The following is a 24,880-nucleotide window of genomic DNA, read 5'->3' as shown; positions in this document are numbered from 1 at the left end:
TCCGCAGCAAGACAAGCCACCGCAAGGAGAAGCCTACGCGCTGCAACTAGAGAGTAACCCCTGCTTGCCACAACTAGAGAAAAGCCTGTGCAGCAGTGAGGACCCGACAAAGCCAAAAATAAATACATAAACAAATTAAAGAGAAAAGGAGGCCTTGTGAGTGGACAGACACACACAGAGGGAAGGCAGAGACAGAAACTGCAGTAATGTAACTACAGGTCAAAGAACACCAGGGATGGCTGGCAGCCCGCAGAAGCTAGGAAAAGACAAGGAAGGATACTTCCCCAGAGTTGTGAGAGGAAGCATAGCCTGCTGACCCCTGGATTTCAGACTTCCGGCCTTCAGAACTGTGGGAGAATAAGTTTCTACTGTTTGAAGCTGTTCATTTGTGGTCATGTGTTATGGCAGCCTCAGAAAACTAACATGGGTGTGTTAAGTGTGTAAAGGATATGCCTTGTATCCACAGATACAATGTTCACCATTGCACAGAGGCTTCTCCCAAGTGAAATGACCCATCGGTGCCGAAAGGCTTCCCGATGATTTTCCTTCCATGCTGCCTCAGTTACCCACATTTTCAGTCTGTCCTTTCTTTAGGGAGGAGGACACAGGACAAGCTGTGGTGTGGGGTGGAAAAAACACAAAGATGGTCTCCGAGAATCATCCTCTTGAAAAAAAAAAGCACCAAGGGGGAAAATGAAGCAGGACTCAGTGTGAGGCAATCTCTGGTGGGCAGGGGTGGGTGAGGGAGGGAAGGGAACGGCAGAGATGGAGGCCCTCAGAGAGTGACAGGATGCTGGCCGGCCCCATGGAGCAGAATCACAGAATCACATGGAGCAGAAGCACAGGCAGAACGCAGGAAAGAGGACTGGCATAGATACACACCAATATATCCTATTCCAGCACATCAGCCCCTCCGTGGGGTCAAAGACCCTCGGCAGCACTAGGTAAGTCCATTCGTTAGGCCTGTGCTGTCTCCTGTTCCCTTCCCATCTGGGTTCCCCCATCTCCTGCACGTGCTATGGAGGTAGGAGAGAGCCAAGGGCTTACATCTCCATTTCATAATATTCTTGTGGGAAAAAGAAACACAAAATTAACAAACCCTTGTGTCTGGATGGGATTTAGAATTTACAAAGTGCTTTCACATACAATCCATCTTGACTGGGCCTCCTTGTGAAAAGAGATGCTTATTCATGAAAGACAGGTCTGTCCCCTAAATCCGAGATTACAGAAGTCCTAAGCAGAACCACGCCAACGCCCCCAAAGTGGACAGGGGTCAGGTTAGGAAACCATAACACACACACAGACCAACACCCCAGTACGCAGCCTTGTCCAATAGCAAAGAGCAGACTGAGCTCACAGGCACCACAGGAATGCCATCTGGGCAAGAGTCCTGAGATGAAAACAGAGGACTTATGTTGTCAGTAAATAGGAGACTAGGTGAATTGGACCAACTCTTCGACTAAAGACAATCAAAAGGCTGTGCGAACATCTTAAAAGCATCCAAGAGCTAATGAGATTCTAAAGAATTGCTAGGCTGACATCCCAGAGAGGACAGGAATCCAGACAGGGGAGCCCAGCATTCAGGGCCACTTTTCCCTGGAGGTGCTTGCCCATTTAGGAGAGGTGACTAAGAGAATGAATTGTGTTTTTGAAAGTCTTCAAGGATTGTGGGTGGGGGAGGTGTTGGACACTGATAAACTACTGCCTGCTTTGGGCTAAGACTCCAGACTGCGCCCTAAGGGGTCAGGATGAACCAAAGTACACCAGCCTTGCACAATCTGCTAAGTCTGCGGTCTGCCTTCAGTGGCCAGGAAATGTCAACCTGGAATCTGCAATAACATGATCTCAGAATTCCATTGCCCCTGGGCATGTGACAGCAGCGAATGAAAAGCCCCTCAACCAATCCTAGATCTGGAAACTGCAATAAACAATTTTTCAGATACAGTGTCCAACACAAACTAAAAAATAATGAGGCACCAGGGAAGACAAATCAGGGAGCAATAGAAATTAGTGAAAAGAAACACAGGGATTCCAGTTATGGAATTATCACAGATGAAACACAGGCAAAGTTCTAGAAAACTCTCCTTGCCAGTAGTCAGGAAAGTTCTGACTATTTGAACTGTTAAGCCTCTAATCCATTCTCACTTATTGTCCAGATTGCTACAGTCATCATTCTATCTGCCTTTACCATTACCTACCTTGGCAGTTAGCTTCCTTGTGGCTCAGTGGTAAAGAACCCGTCTGCCAAAACAGGAGATGTGGGTTCAATCCCTGGGTCGGGACAATCTCCTGGAAAAGGAAATGGCAACCCGCTCCAGTATTCTTGCCTGGAAAAGCCTGCGGGCAGAGGAGACTGACCGGCTACAGTGCATGGGGTTGCAGAGTCGGACACGACTTAGTGACGCAACCACCTCCACCTTGGCAATCTGTCCTAAATGCCCTTGCCAAACCCGTCTCCTAAGATGTCTCCCCTCACAACCTTCTAGTCACACAGCAGAACTCTCCTGTGAGTGTCCTTTTCTTCTCCACCAACCTGAAAAATGTCCGGTGTAAACCTCTCTCCCTGAAGCCTTCCTGAATTCATAAATCCAACTCACAGCTTTGCATGTCCTATACTCTGTTGACACAATGTATTAAAAATGTTTAAAAGACTATTTCTCACATACACTGTTAACTTTTTGAGGTTACAGTTTATCTTATTCATCTAGAGCTCCTGGAATCTAGCATAGCATCTGGCTGACAATGTGCTGAATAAATGTTTTAAGAAAGAAGGAAAGAGTATTTTGAATAATAGGTGCTATGGATTGTTACAGATTGAATTGTGTCCTCCCCAAATATTATAGGTTGAAGCCCCTGATGTGACTGTGTTTGGAGATAAGGTAATTAAGGCTAAATGAGGTCATCAGAGCAGGGCCTTATTTCAATAGGACTGGTGTCCTTATAAAAAGATGAAGGGACACCAGAGAACTCTCTCCCTCCATATGCACACATAGAAAAGGCCATTGTGGACACAGCAAGAAGGTGGCTGTTTGCAAGCCAGAAAGAGAGGCCTCACCTGAAATCAACTCTGTTGTCAATGTGATCTTGGACTTCTAAGCCTCCAGAAAGTTCAGAAAATAAATGTCTGTTGGTTAAGCCTCCCAGGCTGTAGTATTGTTATGGCAGCTCAAGCAGACTAATACATAGACCATTTCTCAGATATGAAACGTGTATGACACACATCCTCAATAAAGGTAAGAATTCAACTCAAAGTGACAAGAAAGGGTAGGGAGTAGACACAGGTACACCAGGAAAAATGGCTTTTTAAAAAGTTTTATTTCAAGAACTTTGTTGTTTTTTCTTTTTTTTACCGGTATTTCAAAAAAAGGTGGGTCAAAGTACAAAAAAAAAAGTCAGTTGAATAACAGCATAGGTTTAGAAATCACAGCAGCAGAAGCAATGTACAGACAGCACAGACAGAACACTCCAAGTGTACTGTAATTCTCTTCGGGCTCTTTGCTTATGGTATGTTTATTCCCTCCTGTACAAAATACACCAAGGCATGCCATGAGACCAGAAAAGAAAGGGGTTCAACAAGTGGTTACAAGAAATAGAATCTGTACAAGAGGAGATAATGCTTCCTCCCCCGCCCCCCGCCCCCCACTTCCTCCCTTGCTTGGCTTCAGGTTAAGTTGTTCTGAAGACAGTTCACCTCCAGGTCGGCCTGGTCACCCTTGCCACCCTCGAGTTTGGGCGACATGGAGTTCTGGATGTTAAATGGCTCCTCCTCTTTCAGGCAGGACTTGAGAGCTTCCTGGATTTTGTGGGGAGCACTAGAATCATCCTGGAAGAGAAAAATAAAAAGCTGAGGCCAGATTGGGAAGGAGACAATGGGTGGAGGAATGAAGTAACATCTCAGATTTTTTATTTTACTAAAAAAGAAAATAAAACAGAAAAGGAAGAAAGCGTTGAGGCTTGGATGAACCAAAGTGACTCATTAGCAGCTACTTTTTCGGAACATTATCCTCAAAAACCCCCTGGCCATGTTCGGATGAAAACCCGACAGGTAACTGCATTACAAATACCTTTAACAGAAGCCAGACTGGGGAGAAACAGTCCCTTTTAATACTCAGCCTGGTCCCTCGAAAGCCTCACCTGCTGGTGAGCTCTGCCCGGCCCCCCTTCACACGGCCCTCCATCCTGAGGAGTTCTGTTCTCGTGAAAAGGTCTTGATCAGGAACATGACTTGGTGTGCCAACAGGGCTGTGGTCAGGCGCAGAGCTGATTCTGGCAGAGTCAGGGCCCCTCTCCCCACAGCAAATTCACGTTCTCTGACTAGAGGCCAGAGACGTGCGAGCCTATCAGAATTTCTCTACCACACAGACGCCGACTTACAAGGTGCTCCCTCAGTCTAAGCCCTGTGCTGCTGGTCTGCAACCCTTCTCTGACGGGGCCCCGCACCCTCTCTCTCCGTGTTGCCTGCAACCAAAGGACAAGCCCCTGAACCTGGTTGAACTTGTGCACGATTCCCAGGAGACCCTCATCAGTACACAGTCCTCCAGCTCTTCGTCCAAAGAACCCTTACAGTGACACCTGTCGTCCCGCTGCTCTTCCTTGAGGATTCCATGAGCAGATTTTACCCAGGGGGCCTCGGTTCCTTCTCAGGAGCCCCAAATAGCTATTGTTAAGTACTCGGAATTCTTGCAGATCAAAGAGGCTGTGTAGCCACCCAGGCAGGTTCATAGAGGGCAAGAAGGGTAAGGTGCCTGTCTGACCAGCCAGCTCAGCCCTTTCTTGCTTTAATCACTTCTGAAATTCAAGATACTCATGGTGATTAAGGACCAGGACATTCTCGACAGAACAGAGAGCCAGAGTTCCATGCTGCGTGCTCCTGAGTATGACCTCTAATGGCAGTAGGTCAGGGGAGGGACTATTTGGAAAGTAGAGGAAGGTGCTGGGCTTACAGTAGCTACAGGTGTTCAATGTACTGTGCGTGTAGAAATCACTGTGACCTGCCCCCCCACTTCAGCCTCACTGAGCACTGTCCCAGAAGACTGGCGTGCACAGAGCAATCGGAGTTAGTTTCAAAGACTTCAGGAGTGATTTACAGACAACAGCAGAACACACGCTCCCCAATTCCAGCGTGTATGAGAGAAGCACAAGGTCAAAACGAACTTCATTCTGTGTTGAGGCAGATTTCAGGCAAGGCCGCTGCACAGAGCCTACAGGCAGTGGGTATTTTCTACCCTTGCTTGGACAGCCTGAGAAAAAACTGTTCAGTGGCATAACTGTATATGTGCTGAGATGGAAAGATCGCCCTGATATATTAAGTGTATTATGTACACACACACACACACAGGTTTTTTATGGAGAGGGAAGCAGGATGAGGTAGAACTTGTGTGAGGTGTGGGGGAGACACTGGACATAAATACCTGAGACCCTGAGTAGAAGGGACTGGGGATCACAGCAAAATGTGGAGCAAGACAGGATGGCCTACACTCATCCTCTGATAAGAATAGAACTCACTTTCACATTTTTCAAGATAACCACCCCTACCCTGGCCCCATCACACTCTCCTTGGGGGCATACAGGGGCACAGGGATATTCTCATAATGTGAAAAAGTGAATTCAGTGAGTTGTATAGACCTGGGCATCAAAACTGTGATGCCATGAAGGTGGGGAACCTAATTAAACCTGGCCTCTTGAGGACTTGGACAGAGGAGAAAGCTGCCTTCTGGGCCAATGGGTGGGAGAAGTCAATCCCACAAATCAGGAACACAGGTATCCGACAATGCTATGAGACAAGCTAAGTGACTTCAGCAGATAGAACAGGTGAGGGCGTGTCTAGACCAGGATGGAGCGATTCTCGTCCACGTGCTTGCTCCAGAACTCCATCCTCTTAAGCCTAGGGTGACTGAGTCCCTCAGCTGAAGGCCCCTCTGCCTTTGATTTTGTGGAAGTCCCGCTTCGCGAGGAAACTGGACCTCCCCCTGGCCTAAGTCCTGGGAACTATTTCCAGCTTTCTGTCCCAGCCATATGGGCATCTTTCCACCAGGGGTTCAGGACTGAATGTCTTCTTGTTCAGACACAAGCCTCCATCAGAAGGGGGCGGGCAGCCAGTGTTTTACCAAATATATGGAGGATACAGAGACTGGGAAGTAGGAAAGATTTAAATTGGCAGGGTGGGGTGGGGATGGGAAACACTAAGGGGCCTCCTGGAAGATCCGTCCAGTCTCAGGAGGACCAAGTCCCCGCCACGGCACTGCTCTGACAGCACGGCTGGGAGACGGACAGGGCGGCTTCCGGCGCTCAGGCAGTTCGCCCCCGTTGTTAAGGTGACTTCGCTGATGCCATGCGGCGGGAGGTGCCCAGCCTTCTACACACTTGCCATTCCTCCCAGAAAAGGGCAAACCTTCATAGCTGGGGCTGAAAAGCTGCGGGCTTTTCCTTCTCCTTCTGAAGTCTCTTTCCGAGGCTGGCTGCTCAGTGACACAAGACCCACACACACTCAGCTGCTGGCTCCCCAATCACAGGGTCCCACGGCACCGCAGAGGGCCGAGTCCAGGAGCAGCACAGAGTGATGAGCATAGCAGGGGAGAGGGACGCGCCCCGACAGAGACGCCAGCCGTGGACCCTTCCCCGACCAGACCCAAAGCGGTACTTTGTTGTTTGAAATCTTTTCAGACAGTGGTTTTTAGAGATTACTGGAACGGAGTAGGAAAAGGACCCATTCCATCTCCTTGACTTATATAAAAGAAATAAACCCTCTACTAAGACAAAGAAAACTCTACAAAATTTTAGGAGATGCCAAAATCAACAAGTTTTTTTTTTTTTTTGAGGGGTGAAGGGAGAGGGATGGGGAGACTAGCTGCCCCTGTTTCGACTCTCAGCTCATCTGGAGGTTCACTGTCATCCTGCTGCCAGCAGCGCTTGTCAGCAGTCACTACGGTGGCTGAAGCAACGTCCAGGGCTCCACTGCATCATAAGGTGTAACTGTCTTCACTGTCAACGCACAAGATCTTGACTATGACCAAGTCTGACTTCTGGGTGAGGCGGAAGGAATGAGAGGTGAAGTGGAAAACCCAGCTGCTGGACAGGAGAGCCACCCCCCACAGGCTCAGGGCTTTGGCAGAGGTGACATGATGTACCCTGGGGAACGAGCTGAGGGAACGATGCCCATGGAAATGGCCCCCAGGATCCCAGAGGAGCCAGAGAGCTGAGTGCCGCCCTGAGTGCCACGCAGACAACCCCAGGGCCCTTCTTGGGCAGAGTCCACTATGGCTGACCACCCTGCTCCACTCTGCTTTTGTTCTGCCATATGCTGAACTCAAGGTCAGTGGCAGTTTTTCCTGGATAAATGCCTTGCTTTCCCAAAGTTGGGCCCATAAGAACTGGAAACCTGGAGAAGGAAATGGAAACCCACTCCAGTATTCTTGCCTGGAAAAGTCCATGGACAGAGCAGCCTGGCGGGCTACAGTTCATGGGGTTACATGACTGAGCATGTGTGCACGAGGGTGGAGGGAGATGGGTTGGTAGCAATAAACTGGTAGAACTAAAAAAAAAAAAAAAAAAGAACTGGAAACCTTTGTGTTGGCTCCTGCAACCAAGGCCTCCAAGAGACGCTATTTCCTTCCCCTCTGTCTTTGTGAGGAGGAAAGGTGGACACACCAAGGCTGCCAGAAATGCATGAGTCAGCAGCTTTGCTAAGGACCCTTGCACTCTGTGGATAATAAACACCCTGACTGCAGGCACTCCTGTACAGGTCAGGCCTGCTGTCCCTCATGGATGAGATGGCACATCAGACAGTGGGTCTGAGAGACCCCATGGCAAGTCACTGATCACCAGTAATTCAAAACTGACAACTACATGTACATCACTGCCAGAGGCTGGGTACATTGGGATGGGGTGTTCCAAGACAAGGCACATCCTACATCCTTGTGGGTTGATTGGAGTGGTCACCAATCTCAGACGTGACAGGACATCTTGTTGCCTTGACAGTTATGCTCATCTTAAACTTATTAGTGTCTTGGTACATACCATGTAAAATATATCTGTTCCGTCTCTATCCTTTAAGCAAAGTCTTTAAAAAATTAGCTTAAATTGGCCTTTTTTATTTCTTATTTGAATTGACTCCTTTTCTCCTCCTTCTGCAGGTCAACTTGCTCTTTTCTGGGGTTTGGTGAACAAAGCCTCATATACTATTATTTCTCCTTTGCCTTCTGGGGATGCACTTTCCCCAGTTATAAAAAAAAAAAAAGGAAATGGTCTCTCGAGACCTCTTATTGGGTTTCAACTTACATTTATAAACCCATCCTCGTAAGGACAGATTTATCCCTACACTTATGGTTCTGCCAGTGTTCTGTACTTCCCTTTATATCAAAAACTTTAAAAAACTATCCTAGATTGACCTCTTTTCAGTGTATATAACCATTGTATATAAGCCTGCTCATTTTTAGGGCTCTCAAAACAATGTCAAAGAAACTGTTTTTCCAGCAATCCCATAGGTTTTCCCATTCACCCCAAAGAACAAGCACCATCTGCTTCGAAGACTAGCGAGAAAGTCCCCAGCAAGAAAAGCAGAGGCTTTCTTCTCAATGTAGAAAAGAAGACAAAAATCAGACTTCTAAAGCCGAGATGAAGCTAAAAATCCTGCGCCATCCCAGAAATGGCTCTCCTGTACTTTGTGCTACTTTGCCTGTCCAGGAAGTGACACGCCATCACGCCCTTCTCCCTTTTGTGGCCTGGACAGGCCACCCTATCCAGACCCTCAGAGCTCTGAGGAGTGGCTCCATATGGTGAAGTGAGCCAGGGACGCGGGCAGGGGCAGGAGCAGGCACAAGGACAGATGCGAAGAAGTCAAGTCACCTGACAGAAAGCGTTATCCTAGCGAGCCAAGGCACAGGCAGTGAGGGGGAGGGGGACGCGGAGGGTCGCAACGTTTCCTTACGTTTGGGTGAGAGCCCTCGGCAATGGTGGACAGGGAGAAGTTATCGTTGTGGAGCTCAGAAGGGGTCCGGAATTTGCTGGTTAGGACAGAAGAGAGAAGGGAAAATGTAAGTGAAACAATCACAGCGACATCTGATAGAAGCTTCACGGGGCAAGTGCTGTGCCCCTATTTGCTGTACCACTAAGAAAAACCTTCTGCCATTTAAGCCATGACCCAATCCTTTCTTATCACCTAGAGTTTTCATTACACACTTTAAGGCGCTCATTTAGACTTTAGATAAAGAGCTGACAATGATATGAACAGCTATGACCACGTCTGCGCCTGCCAGACAATTACAACTACATCATGACTGCCATCTGGCCAACAGTGATTATAAGATGCCAGCAACTGTAAGACACAGTCCAATTTCAGAGATGCTAATATGTGGGGGGAAATGGGTATCTTAGAATCAGTACGCTACAGCAGTATCTGTAGTGCACTGGGTACATGTATTAATAGCATTTTCAGAGTGGTAACCAGGCTTGGGAATGAAAGGAGGAGTGCAGAGGAAATAAGGAAGGTGGCATTGGAGCTGAAGGGCTGGGGGAACCATGCTCTGTGCCAAACACAAACTGGTTCCAGGAGGAAGACCTAGAAGGGGGCCCCTCCCTGGGCTTCAGCTCCTGCTTCTCTACTGCCCTGGCAGCCCTCCTTCTGTCCCCAGTCATCAGCAGCAGCCCTGGTAGGTGGTCCCATTCCCACCCTGACCCTCCCCCCACCTCAGCGGCGGTGTGAGGAGCCAAGGGCCTTGGCTTGTGATCACATGCACAGATACAGCCCTGCCTCAATGCACAGGCACAATGGAGAGGCCCTCGCAGCCCCAGGACGGTTAGCTGAAAGGCGGCAGAGAGCCGCTGGCATCTGCACGTCCCACGAGTTTACCCAGCAAAGGAGCAACAGATGGCGTTTTGTCCCTTTCCCAGGACCCAGGGCAAGTCCTTCAGTCCCATTCTCTGGAGGGAGTCTCAGGTCAGGGGGAGGGAATTAGCTGGGGGGAAACAACAGGGGGACAGGGGGGTGGGGCGGTGCTGCATAAATTGCCTCTTGGGTCCTGAGGAAGCTGAACTCCAGTCTCCTCCTTTTCTGACTCCGTGACATTCCAGAAGGTTCTTTACTTTGCTAAGTGATAACAGTGACTGTCTCACGGTGGGTAAGGTCACATCCTAGTGCTCAAGGTGTGGGCTTCAAGGGTAAATGCATGTTGATTCTCAGAGGTGCAGAGCTGTGACTCCTCTGCTCAGAGAAGAGCTGAAGTGAGACTCCACATGCCCATATGGCCCTTCAAATTCACAGTGGAGGAAGTGAGGCCGAGGTCCTAGCACTCCTCACATTCTACTGAGAGGGAACGGGGAATTCCTTGAGCTCTCTGTTCTTCTGCCTGGACCAGGGCGGACCAGTTTGAAAAGCAATGAGCTGCTAAAATCCTTTCATTGAAGAGGACAGCACATCTGAGGAAGCTGGAGGAATCACTTCATGCTGATTTGGGAACGAAATCCTCACACCAGCCTCTGGCTGTAAAAGACCTGGGAAGCAGTTGCAATCAGATGGGGGTGGGGGACTGAGCGCAGTAACTTACTTGACCACAGTCGGAAGCTGTTATACTCTGTTGCCCTTTCTAAGCATCCTAAGAAAAGATGGCCAGTGTGTGTGTGTGGGATGGTGCTGGACAGCTGCAGTCTGCCACAGGGGCCTAAGCTCTGCTGCAATTCCAGCACATTCTGTGTAGGAACGGGTAAGCTTGGGTGAATCTCAGGTATGAAAAATGGAAGCAGGGACGGACAGCGGATGCCAGAAACCCTCAGGACCACACCCCTGGCAGTCAGACTCACTTGGTCCTGCGCAGCTTGCTGTTCTCTGTCTTGAGCAGGTAGAGCTTCTTGGCGAAGAACACCGTCATCATGAAGAGCAGGAGCAGCACGAGGGCGGCTGAGCCGACGGCCACGCACATCACCTGGAAGTCGGTGATGATGGACTCGCAGCGCATCCCCTTGTGCCAGATGTAGTCCTGTGTGTTGCACCTGCAGCGGTGACAGGGTGAGGCTGAGGCGACGGGCAGGCCTCCATGGCCGCAGCGAGCGTCTGACCCCTGACCCCGGGGCTTACTTCAACACCCTGCTCCTATGAGCAGCTAGAGGAAGTGTGGTGTCCTCATCTGTGCAGACTTTAGGGTTGCTATTCTTGCCTCATCTTTACAACCACACCGTGAAGAATGTGTGGCACAAATGCATCAAGGGTGGTTGACACAAATGAGGTAAACGGGGTGCTGAGAATCTGAGCACACTGGTCATTTACAGGCCTGTGAAGTGACTGAGGGAAGGGAACCCCGTTTTCCACTTCAGTGACAACAATCACAAGATTCCCTCAGAACCCTCCAAGCCCCTGCCCTGGGCTCTGGTGGGGGGAAAAAAAAAAGATGAAAAACAAGATCAATAGGAGCTACCACCACAAGTAGTAGGACTCGCCCTATCTAGGGGCATTGCAGTCCCATCTAGTTCACGTGGCTAACCAGACACTGAAAATAAGGAAGCAACAGACAAGGACAAGCACAAAGATAGATGTACATTCTCCCCCATCTCAGCAGCCCCCCAAGTGCCGCCCCTACAGCTTCCTGTCCTGTCACCATGAGAACTGTCATGAAAGCAGAGTGAGAAGCAACCCTCTGGGTGGGTTTCAGTCCTTTTGTTGAGTGACTTTCTCCTGCCCTTGGGGACATTCCCAGGCTCCAACTCTTCCAATGACATTGCTGTTTCCATGGGAACCAGGCTGCTTCAAAGAGGAAAAAATGTGGAAGGATACAGAGGCAGGCAAAGGAGGGAGGACATGAACCTCAGGGTGACTGACAGACAGGAGAAAGGAGTCCAGAAATGGGGAAATCAAACACGGGAGAATTAGCCACTCCACACCTAGAAGAGGGTGGGGCTCTGTGGCAAGCAGTGAATTCTCTTATCCAGCTGCCCCTCTGCAGTAGTGGGAGGCTGTTGGAGGACAGTGGGGAAAGAAGGTCCCTCTAACAGAGTGCTCTGGAGAAGTTCTGCCATAGCTTTGCTCGTTTCCCTGCAGTGGTTGGGTGACACAGACAAAAGCATGCTGCAGTCTGCAACCAAGGGCTCGGCAGCCTCCTGTGAGTGGAATGTAAAACAGTTTCCAAGCTGGGGCTGGGCCTGGGTGTACCCGTCAGAGGAGGAATTTCTGGTAGGAAGGCCCAGGGTAGGTGATCCTGGGATGGAAGCTGTGCGAGGGGGGCTCGAGTGGACTAGTGAGAAGTCCTCCTAAGGCAGGATCCACTGGAGGACCCACGGGCAGTATAGGAATGCCACTCAGTGAGGTCATGCTTACTACTGGGGGTCCCTTGATAGCTCCAGGAGGTTCTGGGAACTGTTCTAAGTGCTCCAGAGGTAACAAGGGCTCCAAATTTCATACTCTGATGGGGAGCTAACTTCGAAGGTGAAAACCCAGGTCTCCAATAGGATGAAAGATACTAATTTTGCACAGAGATTCCATAGCTCCCAGGTTAAAATCATTATTATAGTCCTCCCTCCACAACTAGAGTCTGAGGAGCAAAATCAGGGTTTCCTTGTATTTCTGGTAGCCCTTAAGCAACCAGCAAGGTCTTGTTGCCATAATTTCTTGATCACAGTTCTTCTTTTTGCCAATGGCTGGACAGCTCCAATCAGAGCTGTGTGGACACATCCTATATTAGTGACCTAATGACATGATCATTTATAGGAAAGAACTTCATAGGAAGGAAGCTCAAGCTTTAATGACAAAGGCACAGCATGCGTGCATTATATTATTCTTCTATCAGAACATTAAGACCTATAGAATCTGAATTATTTATATACCTCCAAAAAGACCCAGAAAAAGAAACATAGGGAATGGCACTTAAAAAATAGAGATACCCAGATTACAGAAATGTTTCACTCTTAGGACTGGTGTAAACAAGTCCCAGAAGTATCTGAGGTCTCCGTGCCACTTCTAGGGCCTGTAAAGGATGGAGAGAAGCAAAGCACTCAGGCCTAGACACGTGCTTCATCCAGAATGAGGACAAGCCCATGAGCTCTCCAGCAGGTTAACTACCTTGCCGTGAGGGCAGGTGTATCGGGTTAATTACTAATGAGGAATGGGCTGGTGGCTGCACACAATATCCTTACTCTGACACTAAACTCTCTGGGTCTTTAAAACATGTCAGACCGAGTATCTCCAGGAAGACAACAACCAAGGTAGAAGGAGCAAAGTCACTATCCAGAATTAAGAAATGCCAAATGTCTGCTGTGTGAGGAAGGACACTCTGACTTGACCTGTTTGAATGGCTGTTCTCTGGGTCTTTTTCCAATGAGAAGGTCCTCATTCGTGCCACTTGAAGCATGTGCCCCACAGGGTCACGGGGCCCTTCTGCCTCACACATGGCTCAGAGGGAGTGGTCAGCAGTTCTCTCTTCTCCCAAGGTGTCTATGGACCTTTTCCTTCTGCAAGTTTAGCTAGACCTTGCCAACAAGAACTTGCCCTCAAGTCAGCAAAGGCCTTTTCCAAAATCCTTGGCCAAGTCCTTTCGTTTCGCCTTTATAGTTTACTGGTTTGGTAAAGGCCATGACACTTAGAGGAAATGCACAGTCTCACTTCTGAGGAAACTCTCCTAGTGATGAGCTCACAGGAAGTACATTTAAACTGTCAATCTGTAGAATATTTATTGGGACCATCTCTTGACCCGTAAACACACAATCTCTAGGAACCTGCCACATCCCCCTCTCTGCTGAGGCAGCCTCCCATGCCTCCTTCAGGAGGAGTTTTCTGACAAACCCCTGGCACCTGCCTGCCACGTCCTTACCTGCAGAAGGCCCCAATGTTCTCCACCAGGTAGCACTGGCCGCCATTGTGACAGTAACTTGGGAAGAGGTCGCACACCGACCGGCAGGAGCCGTTATGTCTCACAAAGCCACTGCGGCACACGGTGCCATTCTCGCTTGGGGCCAGGTCCCTGCCTGGCTCTCCTGGGCGGGGCCCGAGGGCAATGTTGCTGCCAGGGACCATCCCCAGAGTATGCTGCGGAGGGACAGCGTGCCACCGACTGGTGGGCTGGCCTGTCCCGGGCCCCAGACCAGGCTTCTCAGTGGGCACTAGAAGGTCATTCTCATCTTCCAGGTCTCCGCCTCCCACTGCATCCTTGTCCTCCTCTTCTTCCTCCTCTTCATCCAAGTCATCATAGAAGGATGTGGTAGGGTAGAAATCAGACTCATCAAAGGGGGTGAAGTCATCGTACAAGTCAAGCAGGCTCCAGGAAGGGGTCTCTCCCCCGGGATCAGGGTGGTGCTCTGAGGTACCTGGCGACCCAGGGAAGCTCCCCAGGTCGGCGCCACGGCCCTCACCATCCAATCCTTCGAAGTAGTCGATGTCAATTATATCTGACTCTGGGTGGGGCTCTAATGTGCCCTGAAAGGGGTACGTGGGCTCTGGCCCGTGAGGGTCAGGTGTGCTGCCTCCCAGGTTCAGCCAAACCTCCATGGGGCTCTCCTTGGGGAGTTCAGGGCCTGGGCTCGGCTTGTTGCCAGGGGTGGGGGAGGGTGGTTCGCTGGCCTCCATAGCCTCGAGGGTGGCTGGGGATGTCGAGGACGGCCCGAGGGCCTCGTCGGGTGTCGGGCGCGTGGCTGGAAGGGCCTGGGTGTCGCCGCTGCCCGCCTCTGCGGTCACTCCGCCCAGGCCTGGGCTGTCGGCCTCCAGCCAGGCTGTGCCTGTCACCGCCGCCGACGCCTCCAGCGCCTCCTCAGCCCCGACCCCAGGGCCCATTAAGGCCTGCTCGCCGCCGGGCGCAGTCCGAGAAGTCTCATCTTTCCCAGGGGCTGGTGGGCCGGCCTTCTCCCGCGTGTCGTTAGCACGCGGCTCCCACGCCGGGACGCTCTTCACGGGCGTGTCTGCCTCGACGGCGCTGCCCGCCTCACGCACTGTGGGCGGGAGGGAGAGGGGCGGGGCGTCACGGACCGCGCGCGCGTTAGAGCTGGGGCAGCGCCCCGCCCCTGCCGCGGCTGCTCTCTCAGACCCCCGCCAACCGTAAGCCTCAGCTTCAAGCTTTCCCAAGGCCACGCCCCATCCTTAAGCCCCGCCCCGAGCCCGCCCCACAAGCCCGAGAACACACCCGACTAAACATTATCCTCGCTTAGGCCCCGCCCCAAGTGAAAGGCCCCGCCCCCGACATCACTCGCGCTCTAACCCGAGCGGCCCTCATTTCTGGCTCCTGGTAAAAAGTCTTACCTTCCGGGCTCTATTCCACCACCAGGCCCCGCCCCAAAGTCGCACCCTTAGGGCTCCGCCCCGAACTCGCGTTCTCATGCCCCGCCATCACCTCCAGGTCCCGCCCCGAAATCTCACCCTCAGGCCCCGCCCCAACTGGCCCACCCCCAGCCAACACCTCGGTCCCCACACTCGGGTGGCGGCCGCCGAGTCGCCTGCACCAAGTCCCCCCATCTCCTCGTGCGCCCCTTCCCCCGCTCGGGCTGCAGGCAAGACGCTGCCCCGCCCCCTTGGCACAGCTCGCGGACACCTCTTGTACCCGAAGCCAACGGGACCCTGGTCCAAGGTTGGGCGCGAGAGCCGCTGGGGTCCTGGTCGCGGTCTGTACCTACCCGGCGCGGCCCCGGAGGCAAGGACCAGCGTAACCCCCAGAAGCAGCAGCAGCGGCGGTGGCCCCCGGCCCGGGCCCCCGCCCTCGGCTCGGCCCATGGCGCGGCGCCCCGACCGCTGTCCGCGGTCTGCCCGGCTGGCTGCGCCCTCGGCTCACCGGCCGCCGCGCCTCCCGCCCGTGCTGCGGCCGTCTCAGCCCACGATGGGCAAAGGGAGAAGCCGCATGCCGCCGCCGTCCGCCGCTGTCCCCGGCGCGCCGCGCCTCCCCGCCTCCCGCGCCGCCGCTGCCGCGCTCAGCGCCGCCCCCACCCCGCCCGCCGCGCCCGCCCCGCCGCACGTAGCTCTGACGCCGTCCCTGCTCAGTCCTCCTGCGGTGGGGACAGACAGACCCCCGGCTCTGCACGCGGAGACAAACGGACACGGGGTAGCGCGCGGACAGGAGCACAGCGCCGCGCGTGGCATTAGCCTCCAGGTGCACTGGCGGGAGACCTGCGGGGCGGGGCCGTAGTCCCGCCCTCCCAGTGGAGGGGCTGGCACGGGCCCCCCAACCGCGAGGAACCCACCCGCCACGCGGCAAGCACAGAGGGGGGCGCCCAGACACCCGCAGGCTCGGGGCGGGGCTCGGAAAGGCCGCAGGGGGCGGCAGCCCCAGCCCGCGCTGTGCCAGTGAGCCGAACCCAGGGCACACGGAGCTTCTCGGATTTCTGCACCAACCCAGTGTTCAGAGCGAAGGGTCTCCGGGAGGTCCCCGAGACCCCACGAGGGCGGGGCGGGCGCTGACAGTGCCAGGCAAGGGGGCCAAGTGGACCTCCCAGGCTCTAATCGGATCAGACCTAATCCGTCTGCAGCCAAAGCCCCAGACCTCGCACAGCCAGGCCCGCCGGAACGCATCCTGGGGGCAGGGGGCAAGAATTTCCCTCCTCAAGGCAGCCTAGGGTGTGGCCTGTAACCCCGGTTCCTTGGTCCCTCTCCAAGATACATCGCCCCCCATTCTTCCCGGGCCGCCAAAGCTCAGGTTGGTGGGTAGTCACGGCGCTTGGTCGCTCAGTCGCGTCCGACTCTTTGCGACCCCATGGACTGTAGCCCGCCAGGCTCCTCTCCAAGGGGATTCTCTGGGCAGGAATATTGGAGTGGGTTTGCCATGTCCTCCTCTAGGGGATCTTCCCAACCCAGGGATCGATCCCATATTGCAGGCAGATTCTTTACTATCTGAGCCACCAGGGAAGCCCAAGAAGACTGGAGTGGGTAGCCTATCCCTTCTCCAGGGCATTTTCCTAACTCGGAAATCGAACCAGGGTCCCCTGCATCACAGGCAGATTCTTTACCAGCTGAGTTACCTATCCCTAGTAGACTTAGGGACAAGAGTCTATGCCAGCTCAGGTGTTACAGTCTATGGGTCCTGTCCTAAGCTCACTCTGCGGTACAGAACCACTCATCTCCAGATCCCTGCTTGGTGGTGGGAATCGCAGCCTAGTGACCTACTTTGTCCACCAAACCGACTGTCTACCTTTTGATCTATTAACCCTAATGGTGATATTCAAGGTCACTGCCAGAGATGTGGAAACTCTGGTATTTGAGACACTCCCATTTCTGTCACTTGGGACCCACAAAACTGACCAAGAACTGTCACTAGTACATGTCTCTGGATAGGGTTGCCTTGATTCAAAGCCTGTTTCTTTCAATGGAACTAGATCTACCTGCTTGCCCTGGTTGGTCCCTCCTCTCCCCATCTACCTGGCAAATCCTTTAACCCAGAAAGCTCAGTTCCCATAACCTTCCCATCCAGGAAGCCTTCTGTCTGACCCGAGTAGTTAAGACACTTTTGCCCTGATCTCATTGTCTGTCTACAATAATTCCCTACTAGACTGCAAGACACTTGCGCAGGCAGTGACAGGTGCAGCTGCTTAAGGTGGGTAGGAGGCATAAATGAAGGAATGGCAACCATCTTAGTCCCACCACAGAACTGTGGGTCTACAAGCGGCTGATGTGCTAAAGCTCTTTCCAAGGCTTCATATTGCCTCTGGGGACAGTGTATACCAGTTTGAAATACAGCTTTCTCTGAGCAGAGGGCCAGGCAGAGGTTTGCACTTGCCTATAGCCAGAGAGGTACTGATAGACCTGCCAACACCACCTCTTCTTTCCTATAGCTTTTCTCTCTCTTTTTTTTTTTTTTGGTCTTACAAAGTCTTGTGTGTTGCTTTCTGTGTGTCTCCTTGAGTCTTGAGTAGGCTTGTCAAGGTGGAGGACCTTGGTGGACATGCCCACCTCCTCCTTCCTGAGACCAGTCTTAGTGGGAAGGAGGCCTCACAGATGGGTCCTTTGGTGCCTAGAGCATGACAATCACTCCTGTGTTTTTCACAAGAAAGGTCTGGGTGGGGGCTCTTTTCACACCCCTCTGTTAAGTAAAACAAGCATATGGTATAAAATAAAATATGAAATATCTCCTTCCTCAGTGACCTCCCTCCCTTCCCTGGAGACAAGGTTCTATTACTCCTTTCTTCACTTGGGGATTTTAAATCAACTATTGTCATCCAATTTCATCCTGATCCTCCCCAGATCTCGCCAGCAATTGCAGAACGAAGCACAGCACACCGGCTAGGTGACAGCTCCACAGGCCAGAAGCACATCAAGGCAGTGACCTTGGGGGAGTCAGTATCCTGTCTCATGTATGTGAAAGCAGTAACCGTAGCGTGTCAAATGAATGTGGTTATTTTTTTCCAGGCACAGTGCAAGGGTAGGCTAAAAAAGAGAAGCGAGAATATGTAGAAATTGGAGAGTGAAAGAAAGGTAAATGGACTACTATCTAGAGCTTACACTCCATGTCCCCACATTAAAGTCTCCCGGATTTGGGCATCAGGGATGTTTGAGGCTATGGCTCCTGCATGCCTCTGAAGTTCCCACTGGGTTTGGCAGAACCAAGGCAAGCACGAGGCCCGCTGCCACGGACACAGCCTGCTGCTCTGTGCATAGAAGGCCCCCAGCAGCCAGGGGGCTGCTCTCCAGGGCAGAGCTGAGCCTGTTGCTGTGGCTAGGGCATATTTCACTCTCAACAGGAAGCAGCACAGTTCCTGGCTTTAAGTCCTCAGTAGTAACCATTAACATTTTCCTGAGGTTTTAGTTTTCCAAGTGCTCTAATTTGTCTTACTCTTCGCAACCATACTTATTGTTCTTCTGGTCACTTTACATGCTTGCAAATGGACAGAGATCATGCTAATGAACTGCTAAGGCCAGAATTTGTACCAACATTTTGATTTCAAATCTTTCCATTTTATTATGGAGGCTTTTCATTCTTGTTTCTTAATTTCGGAAGAGTAATTAGGGCCTCACTTGGCAGAATGGAACCCAGCCTCTCCCCCTGCCCCCCTGGGTGTTTAAGAGTTGATGCTATGGGGGTCCAGTGGTTAACACTCTGTGCTTCCAATGTAGGGGTCGCAGGTTCAACCCCTGGTCAGGGAAATAAGATCCCACAAGCTGCACTGCATGGCCAAAACTTAAAGGAAACAAACAAACAAAAAGCTGATTTTTTTTTTTTTTAACGAGTCGATGCGATGTTCTCTTAACAGGGTATAACACCGCCATCCAGACTCATGCCCTGGATCAACCAGAAAGGGACATCGAGCATGGCCTCTCTCCTATACTCTCCAGCGTGTGGAGTAGACACACCTGGTTCTGGGCTACAGGGTAGTCAGCTCTGTGACATTTTTGGTGATGAGCTGCTGGGAATGATCCTTCTTGCACCATTACCAGGAAGATGCAAAGAGCCAAGAGGCAGAGGTCTGAGTTCTTAGTGCTGACCACTACCTCCTCACTACTGGAAGCTCTGCATTCTCAATTTGCACAAGTGCTCTCATCTTAGAAAAAGACATTACAACTTGGAGGTGGTCATCTTGTTTGGGAAGTGGGGCTGCCATCAAATTGGAAAGGCCCTTGAACTTCATTACCTCAAAGCCAAATCAGCTGGGAGAAAGGCACACTGCACATGCCAACACAGCCTCTGACGTGGAGCAGCCAGGCTTGTCTGAGAGGTCCTGCTGCCTCAGCAGACAACCTAAGCGCTGCTAGAGAACCCCACAGCTCCTGCAGGGTAACTGGAACAAGGAATGCCAGTCAACTTGGATGGCCATGGGAGACCCATCACTGTCAACAAACCAAAGAAATCAGGAGCCCTGCCCACTGCCTAAGCCCCTGGGGACCACCCGACAGTGGTGTCACCGTCTGTATTAGGCATGGTGATTCTGCTCAGACCCACAAAGGCTGTACCCTAAGAGTACGTGGTAGTATAAGGTGGCTGCCAGCAATCAGGCACCTGACTGATCCGCATGGGTATGTAAGGGCCTGGATAAGGCATCTGGAGGCAGAAAGGAGTAAAGATGGCTCCAGTTCTGCAGGGCGAGTCAGGAGCAAGATGGGGGGCCACGCAAGTTTCTCTGCCGCTGGTGTCCCCCGAGAGCTGGAGTAGGGAAGGGTGGCCCAAGAGAGGTAGCTGTAATTAATTCAGTAAACTTTGTTTTCGCTGATTCTTCGCCAAAGAATCTTTTTCTACCCTTTTAGTCACCCTCTGGGAATTGAAGGTCCACTCTGTTTACCAAACCTTGAAGGACAGAAATCATGAAGAACATTTAATTCACAGACTATGTACATTATCCCCCAGGATACAACTGATTATCCTGTTCCTTTTTGCTTTGTGGACACCTGGCACTACAGAAACTCTTTATGGTCTGATATCCCACAGACCATATATAATATCCCCCATTTTTTCCTACAAAAACATAAGTGGTCTGGAGTGCAGGGGTCTTGCCTTACCTTATTCATAATTATGACTGTATGCAGGTTCTAGTGCCTGCCACACAATAGGCTCTCAAACGTTTATGAAACTAATGGACTCACAGTGACTGTCAGACACTGCAGAGAGCTTGCTCTATCACAACTTTCTTAACCAGCAATCCTCAAAGGGTGGTCCCAAGACCCATCAGGGTTCCCTGGGAATCTGTTAAAAAGGACAGAATTTCAGAACAGACCCCAGACAGATCTGCTGAATCAGAAGCTTTGAGGATGTTAACAAAGTTGTAGATGTTCCTGATCTGCACCGAAGTTGGAAAACTGCTGTTCTCAATTGCATTGGGGGGAGTTTCCACAGAAAGGACTTGAGGAACCTGTGGAAACTTGGTTAACTATACAAGTCTTGGTGTGTTCTAAAAAGAATTCACTCAGGTTGATAGACCAGTCTTTCATCTGAATCAAGGATTAACGTCCCTCATCACCCCCTGGGAGGAGTGGACGAGTCCTGTGAGACCCAGCTGGTTCCAGCACTCTTCACTGGAGGGAAGGGTCGAATAGGTCAGAAAGCACAGCAGAGTCAGCTAACATCCTTTCACGAAGGACCAAGTGTCCACTTCCTGGGAGACAAAGAACCCGCTTCTTTGCTTCGCTGGGTGCACAAGCATCTTGAAAGCGCTGTTTCTGTTTTTTTTGTGCAGGGTCTGCACGGGTGGGTGTTCAAGGGCTGGCCATGAGAATGTGCCAGAGTTCACAGAATCATCAGCCCCCAGTGCCTGCCTCTGAGTCGGGGATGTCTAAACTGTGACCTGACCAACATTATCTTGTGCACCAAGCAGAACCACTTCTCTGCTGGAGGTGCCAGGATGCTGGTCACCCTTCCTGAAGAACGTCCCCTCATCTCTTTTCAGTTTGACCACGGAAATCAACAGTGCGCCAGGCACATTCAACCGTACGTTCCTTAAGCCTCATGAAGGTGAGAAGGTGGTCAGTCAGTCAAGAAACTCGAGCCACTGAACTTTAACTGATGACCAAGACGAGGTGAGGCTGAATATTTAGATTCCTCTTAGGACACATGAAGAAACTGGTATACGAACGCAGAGAATGGGACTAGAATCCAGAAATGATGTTCCATTTATTCACTGAAAAAGAGGGAGATTAGGCCTTCTTGATCAATTTCTTCCAGTCTCCCCAAACTCCCTCCCTTCACTTTTCCAAAATAACACACTGAGAAACATTTTTGTACAAAAACCACATTATTATTCCCCCCCCCTCACAAAATCGGGTGGCTGTATTACAGGAACGAAACCAGATCAAAGACATAAAAAGAAAAAGTCACCACTTATACTGAAACACAACAGTGTTAAGAATTCAGGTATTCTGTAGAATTATTACCAGCATAGTTAAAATATTTCCACCTGGATCTTTTAAATTTGAAAGTGATCACATTAAAGACCTGAGGTTGCAAGAGACCACAGTATGAACCAGAATTCCATTTTCCTTTAAAGACCTCAGTGGAAAAGGTATTTGGAATCAGTTTCCTTTGGGAAAGACTGGCGGGAAAATACAGAAAACCCTGGCCATTGTTGAAAGGCACTGGGGTCTTTCTGGAGTCAAAAGCAATGGGATTAAACTCCAGTAGGAACAAGCTCATTTCCACTCCAACAGTCTGGAATAAACTCACAAAAGGAACAAGGTCTCCTTGGTTCCAGTACTCTGATGGTGACCAGGGCCACCTGGTTAGAGGTAACACCTGAGGGTTTGAAAGGCAAATCTCAATTGTGGTTTGATTTTTTTTTTTTGCTTTCTGATATTAAGGAAAAAGGTTCTAAGGTGTTTTATAAACAACTTCCCACACCCTCACACATGTAAAGCTTTATAGAATATATAGAAAAGATATTGAAAAGATGTTTCACTTTGCATTCTAAAGGAAACTGCCACTTGAGAATGTGAAGAGGCCAGGTGCTTTGGAAACCAAGTTCGACCCAAAACACCGTTTCCCCACCCATGGAAGGACAGAGGAGAGGGAAGAAAGACAAGAAGAGAAAACCAAGAACTCTCAAGTCACTCCTCAGCAGGGGTAGAAATGGGCTCATATTAAGGCATTTCTGTGGCTCTTCCTCTGGAATGGCACTCCGCTTTCCCAGCCCGAGCACCCCACCCTCAAACCACGATGCTTTGATTGCCAAGTGAGTTCCCGGGGAAGCAGAGCATCTCCTTGACAACCATGTGACAGATGGAATGTGAGATCTCAGACCGGGAAGGGAGAAGGTATGACCGGCTGTTGGTCTTGCCCCGCTTCTCCAGTTCCACCCCAAACCTAAAGTACCGCTTCACTAAACCCCACTCGCCCTGACTACTGCACGAGGTAGTGTAGGGACCTGTGCCCCCGGCCGACCTAACCAAGTCCGTGAGCTAAACGCAGCACTATCTACTTTTTTTAAAAAGTTTTTTCTTTCTTGTATAGAGAGAGAAAAAAGAATGCACACAAAGCAGTGGACAGTGGGCTAGATTCATTGGATGACCATTGTCCAAGACCCCCAAAACTTTCCTGGTTAGTCTAGGGAACTCAGGAATGCCTCCCAAATCGCAGCCCTCAAAGCTTACACTGCTTACACTTTTGGGAAAAACCAAAATGCCTACCCACCCTAGCAATCAAACAAACCATCTGCATAGAAAACCAGAACCAGTGGGCCTGGGCAAGGAGTGGATCTCTTCTAAAGCTTGTGCTCTCCCCTACCAGGGATGAAAGGGGGTGTTCTGCCAGGCAGGCTGGAGGCTCTCACGGTCCTCACTAAGGATAACATCAGGGGGTCCCTTTTCCCCATCTCTTTTAATTTTGGTGCGTCCATGTGTGGCAAAAGTCTCATGAAACTTCACCATCAGCACCATTCTTAGCTCAGATAAGCAGAAATAAGGTCACTTACAATGCCTTAAGGTTTGTCCCCTCTGGCTATCCCCTCTGCCCATCACTATTTTTTGGTTCCTATTAACTTAGGATGCTCTCCTTTAAAGCAATAATGACCAAAAGAAAAAAAGAAAGAAAGAAAGAAAGAAAAGTGATAATGATTATAAAGCATTATCCATATAAGCCTAAGACAAAGCAAAAATAGAACAAAACTGCAGGAGAGCAAAAAATGATAAAGACATAGACCACTAGCGTTGACAGGACCTGCAGATACACTGTCAGCATACCCCACAGCAGGTCAGGGAGACACCAGGTATTTTAGGGTGACCAGGGCACACTGGCACCACAGGGGTCCCCCTTGAGTGTTGGAGGAGGACCTAACACACCAGGTGTCAGAGTACGGAAGGGGGTGGCAAGAGGAATGGGGAAAATTCAGGGTGCGTGCTTGGGGCTGTGAGAAGAAAAATCCTGAAAGAAACCCAAGGAAGCGGAGAATACAAGTCTTGTCATCCCCACTCCAGCTGGAGGCGCTGGGCGCGGACGTTCCCTGTGTCTTCCAGGCTAGGGCGCAGCCGAGGCTGGTGGACCAGGAGCAGGAGGTGGAGGGCCTCCATCCGCAGGTGCTGGAGGTGGTGGCTGCTGCTGTGGTGGAGGGGGATCTGCAAACACATCCAAAAGGAACTTGTCACTCCTGGGCAAGAGCCCATGCAGAGAAACAGGACTTACAAAGGAAGGTTCTTTATGGCCTGTGAGGCACAGCTGCCACTGCGGGCTACATGGGGCAGTCCACCTGAACCTCCACCTGTGGCTCCCCTGACCCGCGCGGCTCAGGGGTGGGGAGGTGCCTGAGTCCGCCCCACTCTCCTTCAAGGCCTGCTCCTTCCAAGAATCCCTCCAGACCTTTGCAGAACTTAAAACTGCCTATCAGAAACTGCTGGCTCTTATGAACTGTCTCCACCAGGGTCACAGAGATTGACTTGAGGCAGCAGCCGACAAGCTGGACAGTCTGGGGAGGCCCCACAACTCCTGAACTGTAGTCTTTGGATTTTTGGCCAAAACTAGGTCAGGTCCTGAAGGGAACAATTAGGAAAGGAGCTCTTTCCTATTTCTACTTCGGCTGCTTTAGTGTACAAAGCAACCACAGAGAAAATTCAATCCAGGGTTTTAAAAACTTCTAGATTTTGGCAGGGATGAAAATGAATGAAACAAACAATTAAATCACCTCCTTGCTTACCAGCTAATTCACCCAACCTTCCCCTCAGGAGGTTTCCACCCAATTGCTAAGGCTCTTCAAAGCATTTTGAAGCCCACCGATTTACTCCCTGGTGTCATCTTTCAGGGGAGCAAAGCAAGGCCTGAAGAGGGAAGCAACTCGACTGATGAGGCCTGCCCAATGCCCTGAAGCCAAATCAGCAGTTCAGGATCCCTGAAATTCATCTGGGACAGGAAGTGATGGGGAGCACCCTGAACCTTCCAAACTCTCAAGGCACGGCACTGAGGGCCCTTCAGGATGGAATCGTGTACACAAATCAGGTGTTATCAGCAGGACGGGACAGTGGTAAAGACCAATGACATTATGTCTGCAACGTGGATGGAAGAGCGGTCAACCCTCCAAGTCA

The 24,880-nt window shown here is 51.0% G+C and overlaps 2 protein-coding genes across 3 annotated transcripts in view; both read right to left on the bottom strand.

The window, feature by feature from the left end:
- Positions 1–3,655: 3,655 nt before the first annotated feature.
- On the bottom strand, positions 3,656–15,838 carry CSPG5 (chondroitin sulfate proteoglycan 5). The gene is made up of 5 exons (XM_065935391.1): positions 15,580–15,838; positions 13,791–14,901; positions 10,795–10,983; positions 8,927–9,002; positions 3,656–3,823 (listed from the first exon to the last, which is right to left on the bottom strand). The coding sequence occupies exons 1-5, from the start codon at positions 15,674–15,676 to the stop codon at positions 3,662–3,664; spliced, it is 1,635 nt and encodes a 544-aa protein (XP_065791463.1). The 5' UTR covers positions 15,677–15,838; the 3' UTR covers positions 3,656–3,661.
- Positions 15,839–21,469: 5,631 nt separating this feature from the next.
- Positions 21,470–24,880, bottom strand: part of SMARCC1 (SWI/SNF related, matrix associated, actin dependent regulator of chromatin subfamily c member 1) — a 120,111-nt gene continuing 116,700 nt past the window's right edge. For both annotated transcript variants that reach the window (XM_065933829.1, XM_065933828.1), the window contains exon 28: positions 21,470–23,920. In XM_065933829.1, the coding sequence (XP_065789901.1) occupies positions 23,823–23,920 (98 nt within the window). In that variant the 3' untranslated portion in view covers positions 21,470–23,822. The remainder of the gene's footprint in view (positions 23,921–24,880) is intronic.

The sequence above is a fragment of the Muntiacus reevesi genome, chromosome 4 (assembly GCF_963930625.1).
Source record: "Muntiacus reevesi chromosome 4, mMunRee1.1, whole genome shotgun sequence".
Classification (NCBI taxonomy): Eukaryota; Metazoa; Chordata; class Mammalia; order Artiodactyla; family Cervidae; genus Muntiacus; species Muntiacus reevesi.
Note: the sequence above shows the minus strand (reverse complement) of the source record. Positions and strands in the feature narration are given on the sequence as shown.